The 19,093-nt window shown below is 34.7% G+C and overlaps 1 protein-coding gene across 2 annotated transcripts in view; it reads left to right on the top strand.

Annotated features, from left to right (window-relative positions):
- The window catches only part of DSC1 (desmocollin 1), a 30,724-nt gene extending 22,065 nt beyond the window's left edge, over window positions 1–8,659 (top strand). The window contains exons 12-16 of one of the 2 annotated variants that reach the window (XM_008581390.1): window positions 4,165–4,380; window positions 4,843–5,085; window positions 6,266–6,387; window positions 7,136–7,390; window positions 8,133–8,659. In XM_008581390.1, coding sequence (XP_008579612.1) covers window positions 4,165–4,380; window positions 4,843–5,085; window positions 6,266–6,387; window positions 7,136–7,390; window positions 8,133–8,330 — 1,034 coding nt within the window. In that variant the 3' untranslated portion in view covers window positions 8,331–8,659. Of the gene's footprint in view, window positions 1–4,164; window positions 4,381–4,842; window positions 5,086–6,265; window positions 6,388–7,135; window positions 7,391–8,005; window positions 8,042–8,132 lie in introns of those variants that run through there. The other variant, XM_008581391.1, reaches the window with a different exon arrangement.
- The last annotated feature ends 10,434 nt before the right edge of the window (window positions 8,660–19,093 follow it).

Here is a 19,093-nt window from a genome sequence, read left to right as displayed (position 1 = left end):
GATGATGAACATTTGGGCTGGTTCCAACTCTTGGCTATTGTGCAGAGTGCTGCGATGAACATTGGGGAACAGGTATACCTTTGACTTGATGATTTCCATTCCTCTGGGTATATTCCCAGCAGTGGAATAGCTGGGTCATATGATAGATCTATCTGCAATTGTTTGAGAAACCTCCATACCATTTTCCATAGAGGCTGCACCATTTTGCAGTCCCCCCAACAATTTATGAGAGTTCCTTTTTCTCTGCAACCTTGCCAGCATTTATCATTCACAGTCTTTTGGGTATTACTCCTCTTAACTGGGGTAAAATGGTATCTCAGCATGGTTTTGATTTGCATTTCCTGAATGCTGAGTGATGTCGAGCATTTTTTCATGTGTCTATTGGCCATTCATATATTTTCCTTTGAGAAATGCCTATTTAGCTCTTTTGCCCATTTTTTAATTGGGTTGCTTGTTTTTTTCATGTAAAGTTGTTTCAGTTCCTTGTATATTCTGGATATTAATCCTTTCTCAGGTGTATATTTTGCAAATATTTTCTTCCACTCTGTTGGTTGTCTTTTAACTCTGTTAATTGTTTCTTTTGCTATGCAGAAACTTTTTAGTTTGATATAATCCCATTTGTTTATTTTTCCTTTGGTTGCCTGTGCTTTTGGGATCATATTCATGAAGTCTGTGTCCAGTCCTACTTCCTGAAGTGTTTCTCCTATGTTTTCTTTAAGAAGTTTTATTGTTTCAGGGTATATATTTAATTCTTTAATCCATTTTGAATTGATTTTCGTATATGTTGAGAGGTATGGGTCTAGTTTCATTCTCCTGCATATGGATATCCAGTTTTTCCAGTGCCATTTGCTGAAGAGGCAGTTTCTTCCCCAGTGTCTAGATTTGGTGCTTTTGTCAAAGGTCAGATGGCTGTAGGTGTGTGGGTTGATTTCTGGATTCTCTATTCTATTCCATTGATCAGTGTGTCTGTTTTTATGCCAGTACCATGCTATTTTGGTTATTATAGCTTTGTAGTATAGTTTAAAGTCAGGTAGTGTTATGCATCCAGATTTATATATATATTTTTTGCTCAGAGTTGCTTTGGCTATGTGTGGTCTTTTGTTATTCCATATAAATGTCTGGATAGTTTTTTCCATTACTGAGAAAAATGTCATTGGGATTTTGATGGGGATTGCCTTGAATTTGTATATCACTTTGGTTAGTATGGACATTTTTACGGAATGTTGAATTTTATCAAATGCTTTTTCAGCATCTATAGAGATGATCATATGGTCCTTGTGGGGTAGAGTATTCTTGGCTGACAATCTCTGTCGTTTAGTATTTTGAATATATCATCCCATTCCTTTCTGGCTTTTAGGGTTTGTGATGAAAAGTCTGATGTTAGTCTGATTGGTGCTCCCTTATAGGTGATTTGACGCTTCTTTCTTGCAGCTTTTAAGATTCTCTCTTTGTCTTTGAGTTTCCCAATTTGACTATAACATGTCTTGGAGAAGACCTTTTCGGGTTGAATACATTCGGGGATCTTTGAGCTTCCTGAATCTGAAGATCTGTGTCTTTTCCAATAACTGGGAAGTTTTCTGCCACTATTTTGTTGAATATGCTTTCAATGCAGTCTCCTTTTTCCTCCCCTTCTGGAATACCCATGACTCAGATATTTGAGCACTTAAAGTTGTCTGACATCTCTCTTAGATTTTGTTCAAAGTTTTTAATTCTTTTTCCTTTTCTTTTGGCTGCCTGTGTTATATCAAACAGCCCATCTTCTAAGTCAGAAGTTCTCTCTTCTGCTTCTGCAAGCCTGCTGGTTAAACTCTCTGTTGTGTTTTTTATTTCGTTGAATGAATTCTTCAGTTTGGCAAGCTCTGCTACATTCTTTTTCAGGGCATTGATTTCCTTGTACATTTCTTCTTTCAGGTCCTGTGTACTTTTCCTTGTTTCATCATGTTGTCTAGCTGAGTTTTCTTATATGTCATTCAGTTTCCTTAGAATTATCACTCAAAATTCCTTGTCAGATATTTCAAGGGCTTCTTGTTCTATAGGATCTAGAGTTTGAGAGTTATTACCCTTTGGTGGTGTACTTTCTTGATTTTTCATATTTCTGGTATCTTTCCTTTGACGTTTAGTCATTGTGGCAGGGGGTTTCACAGTCCACTGGTTTGACACTGTTGTCTGGCTAGGATGTTTCTAGGGTTGCCAATTTGTTATGGCTACACTCAGTTGGCCATTAGTGCCTTGCGTGTATGGTTGCTTTGGATCTTGGGCCTCTCCGGGGAGTTGCCTCTCTGGTCAGCATGCACTTGGCCGGGCTGGGGATGGAATCGGGTGGCAGCAGTGAGGCCTACCTGCTGGGTCGTGCGCCAGCACCGCAGGGTGTGTGGTCTCTGCGGAGCTTCCGCCTCCCCTGATGGACGTCTCCCTGCTCCGCATGTGCTGGGCTGGGCTGGGGATGGAGTCGGGTGGCAGTGATGAGGCTTACCTTCTGGGTTGTGCGCTGGCACCGCCTCTGCTTAAATTTTAAAAGGTAAAATTTTAAAAGGCAAAATCATGTCAAGTCATGTGTAGTGTCTGCAACTACATTTTTAGTTAAAAAGAGCTTCTATTTTTACAATACTCATTTCCTTGTTAGTTTGCTGAATTTTAAGTTGTTACTTGTATTTAGAATTATTTATCGCTTTCTGGCCATCTCAAAATATTTACATGCTTTTGCACATTTCTTCTTCTAATGGCTATATCTTTCTTTTATTTCCAGATATTTAAAAACTTGTTCTGATGGAATAGTTTTAAAATAAGTATATTAAAGTAGTTACTTTATATAAGTAGTTTAAAAGTCACTTTGAATAAATTAATTTTATAGTTATTCAATATATAAAAAAAGAAGTCCCTGAAAATACACTACATGATGTGGTTTAGGGGTTATTTCAAACAAAATAGAAATAAACTGTTTGATTCAGCAGCACATATGCTAACATTGGAATGAAACAGAGGAGATTAGCATGATCCCTGCACAAAGATGACAGTCAGATTTGCGGTGTTCCATATTTTTTTTCAAAGATAAAAAACGATTATATTTGCATTTGATTTATAATATTCTTTATGATAAATTCAACATACATGTTTCAAAATTTAAACCAGTATTCAAAACATTAAAAAATAAGAAATTGCATCAATTACTTTTCTGTTTATTTTAGTTTTTGAACTTTACCATTTGCTGTAGTTTATTATTCTTTCACAAGTGGTAGAATGAACATGTTTCTGAACTTCATTATCTCTTAAACACAAATTTGTTCACTATTTTAATTAAAAATATTTATCAAGAGTTATTTGGGAAGTCTTAGGCCAATAATAGTGGTGAGAGATGGATGAATAAGAGACAGTTTCTATGGTCAAGAACATGGTGATTTCATTAGGATGGAGGTGAAAACTTATTTTTCTGGCTTATTTCATTACATTTTCTCAAAGTATAAAAATAGTAACAGCATTATGTCTAATGTATCAGTATTAAGTTAGCCAAGAAGTAATGAGCATATCACAAGACTCTCAAGATGAATACGACTTAGTATGTTGCTATTAACATGTTCACAGCTCAGTGTGAGCCAAGGTACGAGCAAAGTATCCTGAGAAGTCAAAGAAGAATATGGCTGCTATTGTGTCTAGAAGTCACAGCAGGAGTTTTACCAGGCAAAGAGGGAAAGGAAAGTATTCCTGGCAGTGGCAACAGAATGCACCAAAGCAGACAGGAAGAATGGCACATAGTGGATTTAATGAGAAGTTTTACAAGGTTTGGGCAAACAGTATATGAGGAAAAGGAGAAGAAGCTGAAAAGGTGATTGATAAGCAAATGTAAAGTATTTGTATTCTGCGGATGAATGTATGCTCTTCACAAAGAGAGATACAATTCAACATATTATTCTGCAGTGAAATTTCTCATAATCTCATACCTTGTAGTTTTGAAAACCACCTGAAGAGATCATCTGATCCAGCCACCAGTCTTCAAGGAAAAATGACATGTCGCTGTTTTGTAGTAATGGTGTCTGAGATCCAGGAAACATGCATGTGAACTCAAGTTAGACAGCCAGTAGAAAGCAGATGTCAAATGTGTAGTATATGAATTGTTGAAATTGAACACATTTTTAAGTGAAGAAATAACCTATTTTTAATTGATCTTAGTTGGCCGATCTTGCACTGGAACTTTAGTAGTTCTTCTGGAGGACGATAATGATCACACACCGCAAATTGACAAAGAAGTGACCATTTGTCAGCATAATACGGATTTTGCTGTTCTGAAACCTGTAGATCTGGATGGGCCTGACAATGGTCCACCTTTTCAATTCTTTCTGGATAATTCTGCCAAAAAATTTTGGACTCTAGAAACCAAGGAGGATGGTATGTAATTATGCTAAACCTTGGAATCAATAAGGGCTAAAGATGGTTGATAATCTTGGCTTTCACCTTAGTTCATCAAAATGAATACATATTCATTTTAGGTAGTTATTTTATTGATCCTATAAAAAGAATAATACGTTGCTTTTTAAAAAATAAGTATATTTATGTTAATCTCAGACTTATTCTGAATATCTTTTAAGAATATATATGAATCTATTTAAGTAAACATTTGAATAACAAGTTAAGTATAGATTAGTCCAATATGAACATAAAGCAATATTAATTATTTTTCCTGGTTTTCTGAGAAATCAAAATCATTTTTAAGGAAAAAAAGTGAACCATTAGAGCTTAGAGTTTTTCTTTTAGATTAATTCCCTCCCTCCTCCAGGATCACCATGTAAGAAAAATATTGCTATTGAAAGGTCATACCAATATATATTTTCTCTTTTTTTTTCCCTCTAGGTAAAACTGCTGTTCTTCGTCAACAGCATAATCTTGATTATAATTATTATTCTGTGCCTATCCAAATAAATGACAGGCATGGCTTTGGTAAAAAACATGTGTTATCAGTAAGGGTGTGTGACTGTACAACTCCATCTGATTGTAGAATGAGTATTAAAGGCGAGAGAGATGTTAAACCATCAAATGTAATACTTGGGAGATGGGCTATTCTTGCCATGGTCTTGGGTTCTGCATTGTTGTTATGTAAGTATAATCATCTAGAATGTATTATCTAAAATTTTATCTAATATCTTAAAAATATTTGACAGTTTTTTATATCAATGATATTTGTGACCTTCGACAAATGTGTCCTTTTTAAAATCTTGTATCTACTTTGTGACTTGGGGCTCTGAGTCATAGAATAAACACCAGTAACAGCAGATTAAATGTAAAGTAAGTTTCAGCGGAGGTAGCCTCAGTTCTTCACTAATTAGCTGTGAGACATTGAGTAAATCATTTCTTCTTCTTTGAACTCATTTTTTTTTTTACAGGTAAAATGAAGAGATTGGATAAAATGATTCATTCCCTCCCATATAAAATAGTATAGTCTTTCAAAATGCCAAATTTATGTAGGGAATACATAAATACAAAAGAATTAGTGAAAACATGTTGTTCCAAAATTTGCTGTGATATTAATGCTCCATATTATTGATTAAGCAATTTGACAGACATCACAAGAAGACTCCAGTGAGTGGAAAATGGTTGTATGAGTCACTGAGGAAAAGTAACGCATGCAAAGGTTGCTAAGCTGTTGCATTCTGCAAATTGTTTTCTGGAGATGCAAAAGTTATGGAAACATTGCCCACACTTAAGGCTTTATTTCTTTTTCTTTCTTTCCCCCCCCCCCCTTTCTTTCCTTCTCTCTCTCTCTCTCTCTCTCTCTCTCATTCTTTCTCTCTCACACACATACACACACAGACACACAGACACACACACAAACCCATTTGCATTTACAGACTCTTCCCATAATCTTGCTTGTATTTAGGTCTAATGTTCTTTGTTTTGTTATTCTAAGCCTGTAAGTTTTTAAGTGTGTCCTGCATGATTTAAATACCAATAATATTATCTTAAATTTCAGTCAAACAAAGTTACTGTTTTAATGTAGAGGAAATAAGAGACACATAAATTAATTCTGGACGTGGAAAGAAAACTATTATTAATCTCACTAAGACATATATATAATCACTAAGACATATATATAATGTCTATATATTAATAAATATTAAAAAATATTTTGCTTTAAATTTTGTGACCCAAAGAGATCTCAGTTTATAAGATTAATTTTTAAAAGTTCTGCAAAGAATCTTTAAAAAATCATATAATTAAATGATTTATATATACCAGCATGAAAAAACACTATTTTATATCAACATTTTTTTTTTAGGTATTTTGTTTACATGTTTCTGTGTTACTGCTAAGAGAACAGTAAAGAAATGTTTTCCAGAAGATGTAGCCCAGCAAAATTTAATTGTATCAAATACTGAAGGACCTGGAGAAGAAGTGATGGTAAATCAGATTTCACGTCCCTTTGAATTATATGGTGAACCAATAATGACAGTTGGATTATTACAGAAAATTAGAAATAATAACAGCTAATGTTTATTGAGTGTTTTCTATGTACTCAACGAGAGTTCCAAGTTCCTTGCATATTTTAATTTATTTAATCTTCACAATCCCATTGTATTAAGGCTGCCACAACAAACTGAGTGACTTAAACAATAGAAATGTATTCTCTCACAGCTCTGGAGGCTAGAAATCAAAGATTAAGGTATTGGCAGGGCCCTGCTCTTTCTGAGGGCTCTAGAGAAGGATCTTTTCCAGGCTTTTCTTCTAGCTTTTGGTAATTCTTTGGCTTATGCCAGCATATATCCAGTCTTCACATGACATTCTCTGTATGTGTGTCTCTGTCCAAATTTCCCCTTTTTATAAGGATGTTGGTCATATTAGATTAGAGAACTGCTCTAATCCAGTATGACCCCATCTTAACTTAATTGATTACATTTATGATGACCGTATTTCCAAATAAAGTCACATTCTGAGTTAGTGGGGATTAGTACTTCATCATATGAATTTTTAGGGGACACCATTCAACCCATAACACTTAAGATATGGGTACTCTTATTATCCTGATTTTATGTATGGTAACTGAGAGGCACAGCAGGTAGGTGATTTGCCTGTGGTAAGAAAGACATGAAAAGTGAAACGTTAGTTTCAATTTGATTCATTCATTTTATAACTCTAATTTTATTTTCAGGAAGCAAATATTAGACTCCCCACACAGACATCCAACATTTGTGACACAAGCATGTCTGTTGGTACTCTTGGTGGCCAAGGAATCAAAACACAGCAAAGTTTTGAGATGGTCAAAGGAGGCTACACTTTGGATTCCAGCAAAGGAGGTGGACACCAGACCTTAGAATCCGGCAAGGGGATAGGGCAGGGAGTAACAGATACTGGCAGATATGCATACACCGACTGGCAGAGTTTCACACAGCCTCGGCTTGGCGAAGTAAGTTCCAGTGTCTTCAAGTTCATATTAAATGAAAGTTAAACACTATTTATAAATCAGGATTTCCCGAAGTTTTATTCCTCATACACCTGGAAACCATCACCTTTTTATTGATAAAAGACTGATAGCATCTTATCTAAAAATTACCAGGGAAACCATCTGGAGGGACATATTTGTTACAGAGTAATGAATGGATCATAAATTATAAACATTTTTCTGTGTGCTTGAGTTCTTCATGTGATTATGAAGTCCTGGCTATCAAAATCAACTAGAGATTGTTAAATTTTATTTTGGGTTTTAGTTCCTTGTTTTGTCTTATGATCAGATAAATCAGCATGGGTTAATATTAGCCAGTTTAATATGTTACACTCTTGTAGCTATATAATAGTGTATAAACATAAGAACCATCATCTATGTTGGTTTTCCTCAAATATATGAAGAAATTACAGAGGTAAATTTCAACTATACATATTTTCAAATGGGAAATTTTGTTAGTTGTGTGATATATGTGTAGCAATAATTTTCATAAATGTGTTCACTAAGAGCATTTATTTATTTGCTATATTTTAAGAATGAATATGATACAGACCAATCATGTGCATTTTTTATATGTAGGAATCCATTAGAGGACACACTCTGATTAAAAATTAAACAGTAAAAGGTAAATCAAAGACATTATTTTTATGCTAATATGTTTAGGTGTTTTTAAAAAAATAATAAAATGTGCTCTTTTTCGATACAGAAGGTGTATCTGTGTGGACAAGATGAGGAGCATAAACATTCTGAAGACTACGTTCGTTCCTATCACTATGAAGGCAAAGGGTCTGTGGCCGGCTCGGTAGGCTGCTGCAGTGATCGGCAGGAGGAAGAGGGGCTGGAGTTTCTAGATCATCTGGAACCCAAATTTAGGACATTAGCAAAGACATGTGTAAAGACGTAAATGTGCCTTTTAATAGAGTAACATCTACAAATGCATATGTAGGAGTTTATTGAATGTAAAATGATAGCAGTATCTGCTAATGTTTTTGTTTATTGGAGCTAAACTTCAAGTCATGTATAGGTAAGGGTATTATAAATATGAGGCTCCCCTAAATTCTCCTTCTCTGACTTAACTTACATGTTCTCTGAAAATAAAGGTTTTCCTTTTCTGTGCATGTAAATTTTGCCCTTTTCAAGACTGTACTGTATGCTTTCTTGAACCTTCAATTTGTGTTTGAAAACTTGTGTTACTTTGTGTGCAATGCAAAAGTATGTGGGAGACTTGGGTATTGTGGAGACTAATGGAAAATAAATTTTCATATTAGATGTACCAATTAATATTTTCTTCTAAATCTTGGGGAGAATTATGCTTCTAGAAATATTTTCTTTGGTGCAAGAGAATTGCTTCCTCTCTACCCAAGTGGCTTAAAAGGGAGTTTTAAATATTCTCAGCTGAAGTCTTCGGTTTGGTAAATGAGCTCATTTCTCACTACATTTTTTACTCCTTGGAGGTGCTCCCAGCATTGTTTTCTTTCAGAAGGCTTCAGAGCTTGGTCCTTGGATCTCTGCTCATGGGGGTGTGTTATCAGTTTCCTACAGCTTCTAGGATTGTTGGAAAGACGTGGCCCAGAACAAGCTCACAGCAACTTAAACTGCAGAGATTTTACAAGCATTGCATGGGAGTATTTCCATGAAAGAATTGCACCCCTGAGGCTCATGGGTTGACTTATGCTCATAGATATGTTTGATTATTCAACATGATGTTCTACTAACTTTTAAAAAATATAAATACCTTGGCAAATCATTCACTTTGCAGTTTCACATAGGCCTACCATCTTTGTGGCTTTCTCCTGGCATCGCCAAGCATTTGTAAAACTAGGCCTAAAGACATTAGGCTGCAACCCTGATACACAGAGCTTGGCGCTTTGAATATGCCACAGATTGAATTACCATCCATATTGGAACTTAATATTCAGTGCACACTGGTAACTAATCTAACAAAATGGAAAATCAGAAACAGTGTCTGGCATGTATGTTAAAAAATTTAAATCTATTACAGCAACACATACCAAACATTTGTTGAACAATGGATAAATAAAAAGATACATGAGTAAATAAAATATTTTGAAAATATAACATTTTAATAAGATATCGATTTTATTATTTATTATCGAGTTTGTCATTTGTGGCAAACTCTATAAATCTATAAGCAATAACATTCTACATCACATCGAAATTTCTCATCCAGAAAAAAACATATTGTTTTAAAAAAAAATCTATTAACTAGTTAACTACAAAAAAAAAAATAAGTGTTTCTTTTAAATTTGTGCCTACTCTTCTTAATTACAATTTCTAATTAAAGGTGCTTCTTGATATAAATTTAATACTGGAGCAAAAGAAAAAAGTGATTTTAATAAGTCAGATTTCATCTTATAAGGTATACGTAATGCATGATTTTTACAGCCGTTGTAAGATAATTTTTTAGGATAATTCAATTTCTGTTGTCTGATATACATGTTACTCTGAGAATGATACCAGTTCTGAAATTTTAAAATATAATATTATAAATTTAGAAATATATTGTAATATAATAAACTATATTCTTGAATATAGTTATGTAATGTTCTAGAAGCAATTAAAAATCATTAGCTGAACTTTCACTTATATGTGTTTATTTGTCTTCATATTTCTCTTATACTTGCTTAAGTATGAAAGAAAAAATGTATATCTGAACATAAAAGTACAATTAATGTCCAAAGATAGATTTCTCAGTCAGCAAGAGAAGACACTCTAAAAGAATGAAAAGAATTATTAGAAAATGTGGGAAATGAATTTTTATTAAGCAGTTAGGGTTATTTAAAATACTTTCAAAATACCATTAAAATTTCTCTCACAGGCTATCATTGTCTTTCATTTAGGCAATAAGAAGTCTTTGTCTACACCCCAAATTAAATGCTAATTGTATGATTGATTAAATTTATGAAACTCCACTGTACTGTTTACAAATTTAGTTTGTTGATAAAACAGTGTATTTCATGGATCTATTTCATGTAAGTTAATTGTCAATTAATAAGTTAATAGTCATAAATTGTTTTTCTATAATTAAATCTATAGTGCGGAAAATATATAATAGATGTGCAACATAACCAGCGCCATTTTAGACAAGCCCAAGTACAAAATGGCACCATCCACCTGCTCCCCTCCCCTCCCCCCCCATTCTCTTTTACAAGAAGCCTAACGGTTTTGGAGAAAACGAAACTTTTGGCATTTCCACGTGTGCAGAACTCTCCATCCCCATGACCTAACTCAATCCCCACCCCGGAATTACATCGCCCAGCTCTTGGTGCCAACATACCAATATAAGCTCCCACCACCTAGGTTAGCAGCTGTCCTCCATTTTCAGGCAGCCCCAGGCTGCCCCCGCCCCCACTTTGGGTGCAGACTGGCAGATTCTTTTCCTTTAATAAAGCTTGAATGGTATCTGGCATCTCGGGTCACTTTCTTTCAATATACAATTTAATTTTCCTTATCTTCATTCAAATCTCAAATATTTATGTGAAAAAAATTCACGGGAACACCAAGAAACATGAAAATCTCCATATTTTTTAAGTGATCTTTATTAAACACTTCCTAAGCTTACTGAACTTTTAATTGCTCCTGGGTTTATTAAAAGTATTTTATAAAGCTTGATATCTATGCATATGTTTACTTGTAGAAAATTTCATATGCTATGTTATTTGGAAAATGCTCAGAATAGATGTTTTAGAGTTGAGGATTTTTATCATCACAGAAAAGCTAACTCCCTTTTTAGGGTATGTTAGTTATAAAAGTCCTGCACTATTGGAAAATCCTAAATGAAATTAGGGTAATGAAGCAATGTATGTGGCTGCATTTCTCTTGTCTGTTTTGTATGCTTTTCTAATAAACCTGAAGCACCATTGTATCTGTCCAGACACTGCATTTGTCTTTGTCCTTATGTAGAAAAAAATATATCTATATAGCATGAAAAAGCATGACTAAGAATAGATAGACCCTTGTGTATTCTGTAGAGCCTAGTAAGATTGAGCATAATTTTTAAAACTCTTTGAAAGGATAGTGTTTGCATAAAAAAACCACACTTATATTACCTCAAATTCTTCCTACCAACAATAAATTAATAACCATCTTCAAATATACATAATTAGACAAAGTGTATGAGAAGCATTATGAAAACAGATGTGTGAAGTATATTCATAATATACATTTTATTATTTAATAAAATAATTTTTTATTTTATTTAAACCTAAATTTTATATTATTATTATTATTTTAAAATCTCCACTTCTTAAACTTACATTTTTTGATTTCTGGAAAAAAATATCCTTTGATAAACCAATCTAAACAATTTAAAGTTGTTTATTTCATAATGTATAGAAAAAAGCAACTAAAAACAAGTGTGGCCTTCCTCAAGTCTGCATTTTGTATGGGAATACATATAATTTCAAAATTTTTAAGATTTAGTTATGAGTGCACAACAATTAATACCTGTAACTGTGGAGTTTTATTTACCCATGTTTAGGGAATTTTAAATGATATAATGTGGGATTACCAATAGTAAAAATAAATTTCAAGGCTTCATTTGAGATATATGAGGTTTTCCCTAGAATTCATACCTAAAGTTCATGTAGAGTATTTTCTCCCAGCAACGTTCAAGAAAATCTAAAAGAAACCCTCCAATCCAAAGTGGAAATAAAAGGATTTCCTTATTTGGCTTTGCCTCTCCTAAAATATATATAAAATTAGGAACTAAGGAGCAGAAGACATTTATATAGTTCAAAATCTCCCTTAAAATCCGAGATCATGAAGACATTCCATCCACAGTAGGCATCTATCCCACAAGAGGGATGTGTTACTCTTCTATGCCCACCATATTTCTCATCTATGTGAGATCCATATTAAAATTCTGAATCTCTGGCTCTGGAGGTGTGATTCCTGGACCAGCAGGATCACCATCACCTGGGAACTTGATAAAAATGCAAAATCTTGGGTCCCTAGCCCAGATCTACTAAACAGGAAACTCTGAAGGTGAGAGCCAGTGATTTGGTTTAAAAAAGCCACTCCAGGCATAAAAAAAAAAAAATACTGTCAAGTTTGAGAATACCTGTACTTATTACATATCTTCATCTCAGCACTAGTTTGTTGGTACTCAGGTTGCCTGCAAACCAGCAGCACTGGCATCACTTGAGAACTTGTTGGAAAGCAGATTCTCAGGCCTCACCTCAGACCTACAGAGGCCAAATATGCATTTTGTTGCTTTGCCTCACATGGGGTGACAGAGATGCAAAGGATTACTCAAAGCCCATTTCTTCTGAGCAGTGAGGCACCCTGAAGGGATTAACTTCCCAGAACCCTCAAGAGAGAGGCATTCCTCCTTGGGAAATTAACCCTGAACTGGGGTTCTGTCTCAGTATTTATTCTCCAAACCAGAAAGTTACAGAAAAGGAATATAGGTGGAGTTATGGCTAAGTATAGTTTAACAATAGAAGCTGGTAACATCAGTGAAATAACAAAGTGACATTCCATAATGCAATTTGCAAAAGGTTAAGTCGGTCCACCAACAAAAGCTTGTTCTTAGCAAATACTATGTTTTCCTACAGCAGTTTCCTCAGTATTTTTACATAACAATAAAGCAACTTTCTTAACATATCAATCAGTAGGTTAACCTGCTCCAAGGACGTCTGTCCTTGAAAGCTAGCAACTTTGCTGTGTTACAATTCTACATCCACAATAGAGACTTTAGCCTGGGGAAGTTTTCCTGTCTTTTGCAAGCTTAACATTTCTATATAAAATTTTAAAAAGTTAGGTTAAACCTGAAACTACAGGTCTTTGGAAACTAGGTGCTGTGAAATATATATATGCTTTATAAATGTTAGTATACTCCACAGCATTTTAGCAGGATCCACAAAAGATCTCTATGCATGGAAACTTTGATAAGCACTGCATAAATGATTAGGTGAGAGGAAAGACAGCAAAAACTAATAGATGAATAGCACAATTAGTCAGAATGAGCAACACAGGTAGCTTCAGGCAGCAGGTCCACAGCTACCCTATGGTAAGGGAATTTGTCCCAGCTCAGTTATTGACCCAAATCCAACACCTCCCCCCACCACCAACAAAGCAGTGACCTTCCACTCAGTATTACATGTATCTGGATAATTGACTGTATGAACTTTGTACCTAACTGTAACATAATATGAGTATTGGTGAGTATACAATGACACATACTTGCATGTTATCAAATTTAGGTAAATGACATTTTCATTGTTTCTTTACTTAGTAAATTTATTTGCTAATTCATAATTAAGAAAAATCATATTTTGACAAAAACACATTAGTTTTAGTCAGGCCTGTAGAATAAATTTTGTTTAAATAAAATTGAAAAATAAAAATTAAATAAAATATAATTAAAAATAAAATAAATAAAAAATGTTTTAAAATTATGTTTAAAATCCAGCTTGAATATCACTGATAGTTTAAGCAAATATCTGAGATCATTTTTGGCAAATAGGTGTCTTGATGTAGTCTTTTCTTACTGAGTCAGTTTATCAGCATTTATTCTTTAAAAGTTTTATTTTTGTGGCTGCAGCTAACTTCAAATATCATAGATGTGGCTAGGAAGTTGTGAAAACCAGTCATTTGTTTTAAGTAACCATTTTCTGTCATGATTCTTTTTGTTTCAGACTGGAAAATCACATAGAATAAAATTAAGACAAGTTCTCAGAGTTGTTTTAATTTTAATTTTTAATGTAATGTATTAATTATTAATAAATATATAACATAAAATAATTAAATATGTAAATATTAATTATTAATTGATATTAAATATTAACTTAATATTAATGCTTTAATGCTAAAGTGTTTAAAGTTAAACATTAAGAGGACGCTTGCCACTGACAAACACTCTCCTTTGGTATTTTATGGGGGTCGTGGCAGAGACCACTGGCTGTCTACCAACTATCCCCTAACCTTGTTATTTCTTAGAGCTGGAACTCCAATTTCATTAAGAGTGGCTATGTGCCTACGTAAGAGACCACTATTTCCCAACCCCTTGAACTAAATGTGACTGTGTCCTAAATTCTGGGCAATGAGAAGCAAGTGAAAATGAAAAAACCTACTTAGGAGTAGGTGACTCCAAGGGAGCTGATTAAGTTGAAAGATTTTTTTTTTTTTTGCTTTCCCCGGTTTTAAGTTTTATTTCATAGTATCTAGAACATAGATGTGATGCGTGAGGCTCAGGCAGCCATTTGGTGAGCTTCAGAATGGAAGCCACATGCTGAGAATGGTGAAGTATAGAGATAGAGTCTGAATCCCTGGTAATTTTGTGGAGCCTCCATCCTGCCCTGGACTTCCTGCCTTTAAACTTGTTCATGTGAGTGAATTAACCTTTTTGTGTTTAAGCCATAGGTTTTCTGTTCCATGTAGCTGAATCTAATCTGATATAGGGAGAGAACAGAGATTGTATGGAAATTATTATTTTACCCAAGTCACAATTCAATGGAGTTCATCTGCTTTGGGAACTCAAAGCAGATGAACTCCACTGGTTAAGAGCTCAAAAATGGTGATCCTTGAATCAAGTGTTTACTTTTTTTTTTTTTTTCCTTTTTGTCTTTTTTCGTGACCGGTAATGGGATTGCAACCCTCGGTGTCGTGCCCGCACCACGCTCAACCAGTGAGCGGACCGGTCTCTATATGGGATCCGAACCCTTGGCGGGAGTGCCGCCGCGCTCCCAAGCTCCGCACTCTACCGAGTGCACCACTGGGCTGGTCCCAGAATCCAGTGTTTTCTGATTAGCAAAGGAGAATATTAGTTATTTAATGAAAATAAAAAATGATAATGGGTCACTTGAAAATCCTCTCTTCCATCCTTAAAGCCTGACTTTGTAGGAAGCCACTGATCTAGCAGTCAGGAGACATGGATTCTTCTATTAACCTGCTGTCTGATCTTCATCAAGTCATTGGATCTCATTTACTTCAAACCTTCAGCTCATCAACTCTAAAGAAGATTTTATTTGTTGGTTTTATCAACAATACTATGATATTGTTTAATGCACAGATGATGTTGTATTTATCATTTTATTTTCTCTTATATCTGTGTTTAACAGTGGTTTTTATTTGCTTTTTTATTTTTTATTTTTTTATTTTTTTGTCCTTTTTGAGACCGGCTGCACCGCGCTCAGCCAGTGAGCGCTGTGAGCGCACCGGTCATCCCTATATAGGATCCGAACCTGCAGCGGGAGCGCTGCTGTGCTCCCAGCGCTGCACTCTCCCGAGTGCACCACGGGCTCAGCCCTTATTTGCTTTTTTATATACATGGCATTTAATATTTAATTATTTCATTAAATTAAAAATTTAAATAAAAACATCTCTTCTAAATACACACATTCTAAAATTGATAAACTATTTCCACCACTTTGTCATCTATTTCTATACATAGCACGATCAAATAGACATATTTCCTTAAGTCTGAGAGATTCAATATTTGGTTGCATTCTAATAGCCTATAGCATGTTCTCATTTTTCAGTTAATCAATGTAAAGCTAAATAAAAGTAAATAATTTTTTTTTCCTATTAATTCAATGAATTTCCATCACAATTCAAAACTTTTTTTATGCATACTTGAGTAAAGGTGAGTTAACAAACAGAAAGTTGTGGTGGTTTCAGCATGTGACAAAGAGAGTTTTGTGGTTTTGCTGTATGATAAACGCTGATTTCATATTCCAATTGACTGAGTTGGAATTCTGTTGTTCCACATTATAGACTGTATAAAAAGGTTTTTTTTTTTTTTTTAAATGATCTCAATGAATCATCTAGGACTAGTGTCAGCCTGCTGGTAACAGAAATAACAGTAGCTTAAATAAAGTAAAAGTTTACTTTTCTTTAATACAAAACAAGTTCAAAGTCTTAGACTCACATGGAGGCTTCTTAATGCCATCAATGTCCAAGGAGGCTTCTCTGTTTTTCTTCAACTGTTTTTTGTACAAATCACAAGATGATTAATGCAACTCTAGCCATGATACCTAAAGTAGAAAGGGAGAGGAAGGGTGGAGGCTTTGTTTTTAGAAATCTTTTCTAGAAGATCCCCCAACAACTTCTGTACTTACTACATACCCTTGGAAGAAAGTCATATGTCCGTGCCTATCTGCAAGGGAGAGTGAGAAATGTAGTTTTTTAACTGAGTACACTAGCTGAACAAGATCAGGGCACTGTAACTAAGGAAGATGTTTAATAATGATGTCAGATAATCTGGGAGAAAATATGCAAATACTCTCAACCAGTGTAATTCTGTTCCAGGTCAATATTATTCCTTATATAATAGTTAAGGAACTGTATACTTAAAGTGGAGAAGTATGCTCTTTTACTTGCCAAGTTTTATTAAATATAACAGAACAAAAATTTATTTAAAAAGTCACATAAATAAAGAGTCACATAATCAGAGATTAAAATCTGATTACCAGGCCAGATATGGTCTGAATTTGGGGGACAGAGTGTGGAGGAAGCTGAAAAAGTTATGAATAAATTGCTACATTAAAAATCAGGACATTTTACCCCAAATGCAAATTTGTGACTTCTCTTGAAAAATTGGAAGGTCTGGTAAAACTGAGTCTATATTCCTGAAGGCCGCCAACTGGCTGGAGGTGACAGGTGGCTTTCCCTTTAGAATGTGCCCTCTGCAGTTTGCCATCACGGTGTGAACAGGAAGGCTGTGAATTGCCATTTTATCATGACACTTCTACAGTGGTTTTCTGAAGGTAGATTTAAGGCCAAAAAAGACATTTTCTGTATGATTATTTTTCTCAAAAGTAGAATAATAAAGAAGGGCTGCTTTTTTCAACCAAACTGACATTTATTTCGATTATTTTCCTGGCCCCCAAGGGCACTGACAATCGTGACTACTTGTGCCATGTGGAATGTATTATGTTGCCAGTTGGCACATAATACAATTTGCTCCTTTATTATGTTCATTACTTATTGTTTTCTCTCCCCTCCCCACATTAGAGTACAAGCTCTATGAGAGCAGGGATCTTTGTGCCTAGAACAGTGCCCGTCACGTGGAGACAACTCAGTAAATGTTTGTTAAAGAAACTTATTGAGCACTTACTATGTGTAAGCATTACAGAATGCTCTCACAAATGTCATCTTTTTTAGAATACTAATAGCATATTTCCAAGTTTAGGCATTATAATTCCTATTTTCCAACCAAAAAACTGAGGCTGAGAGATGTTAGCTGAGTTAAACAAGATCAGACTGCTAGGTTTTCACAGAGCCAGGATTTCAACACAAGTCTAAGCAATGATGGCCACTTGAACATTTCTTTTTTTTTTTTTTTTTTTCCTTTTTGTCTTTTTTTCATGACCAGCAACGGATCGCAACCCTCGGTGTTGCGTCCGCACCTCACTCAGCCAGTGAGTGGCCGGTCTGTATGTGGGATCCAAACCCTCAGCGGGAGCGCCTCCACGCTCCCAAGCCGCGCGCTGTAGCAGTGCGCCACTGGGCCGGCCCTTGAACATTTCTTTTGATTGACTTTCTCATATCCATAATACAATGGAAGATTTTTATAGCTTCTTAATCATAAAAGAAAAGATGCTTTCTATAAATTTGTGTTAAATATTTTACATATTCTCATCCTTCTACAACGTGAATTCTGATCTTCAGTGATAAATTTCTGTGAGAAGGAGGACAGTCTTCCACCCGTTCTCAAAACTCTCCCTGAGAATGTAAATTGGTGGAGTCATTATGAAAAATAGGTGATGTACCTAAAAAAATAAAAAATGTAACTACCATGCAACTCAGCAATCCCTATGCTCAGTATATACCCAAAGGAAATGAAATCAGCACCGTGGGTATCTGTACTCCAGTGCTCATTGCAGCATTGTTAAGAATAGCCAAGACATGTAAATGACCTAAGAGCTGATTGATAGATGAGTGGATAAAGAAATAATGGTGTATATACACATATTATTCATCGTTTAGAAAGGAGAAAATACTGCCATTTGCAACAACATGGATAAACCTGAAGGACGTTATGCTAAGTGAAATAAGACAAACACAGAAAGACAAATGCACATGATTTCTTTTATATGTGAAATCTAAAAAAAAAAAGCTGGACACATAGAAACAGAGTAAATGGTTGTTACCAAGAACAGAGGGGGAAGAAAAGGGGAGAAGTATGTCAAAGGGTAAGAAGCTGTAGTTATGTAGGATAAATAAGCCTAGATATCTAATGTATAGCACCAGAACTATAGTTAATAATATTGTATTGTATACTGAAGACTTGTGAAGAGAGTAGATTTTAAGTGCTCTTACCATACACAAAAAAGTTAACTATGAGAGGTGATTGATACGTTAATTTACTTGACTGTAGTAATAATTTCACTATGTGTATGTACATCAAAATATCATATTGTACACCTTAAACATATGCAATTGCTTGTCAATTAAAAATAAAATTTAAAATCAAAATAAAATCTATAGGTTCAACACGTGGATTGGTTTTATTTGGAGATGCCCTGACTATCCATACTTTGATAATACTAGTCATCACATTTTCATGTGCAGACTGAATGTGTCTTTTGAATTCCACGTCTACACTGCTTATGAATTATTTCCCATTTGATTGCCCACAGAAATCTCAAGCTCAGTATTTTTAAAAGCAATTTTATTTAAATCCTTTACAAATTAGCACTT

The sequence above is a fragment of the Galeopterus variegatus genome, unplaced genomic scaffold, assembly GCF_000696425.1.
Source record: "Galeopterus variegatus unplaced genomic scaffold, G_variegatus-3.0.2 Scaffold2343, whole genome shotgun sequence".
In the NCBI taxonomy this organism is placed as follows: domain Eukaryota; kingdom Metazoa; phylum Chordata; class Mammalia; order Dermoptera; family Cynocephalidae; genus Galeopterus; species Galeopterus variegatus.
This window is presented reverse-complemented; position numbering and strand designations above follow the sequence as displayed.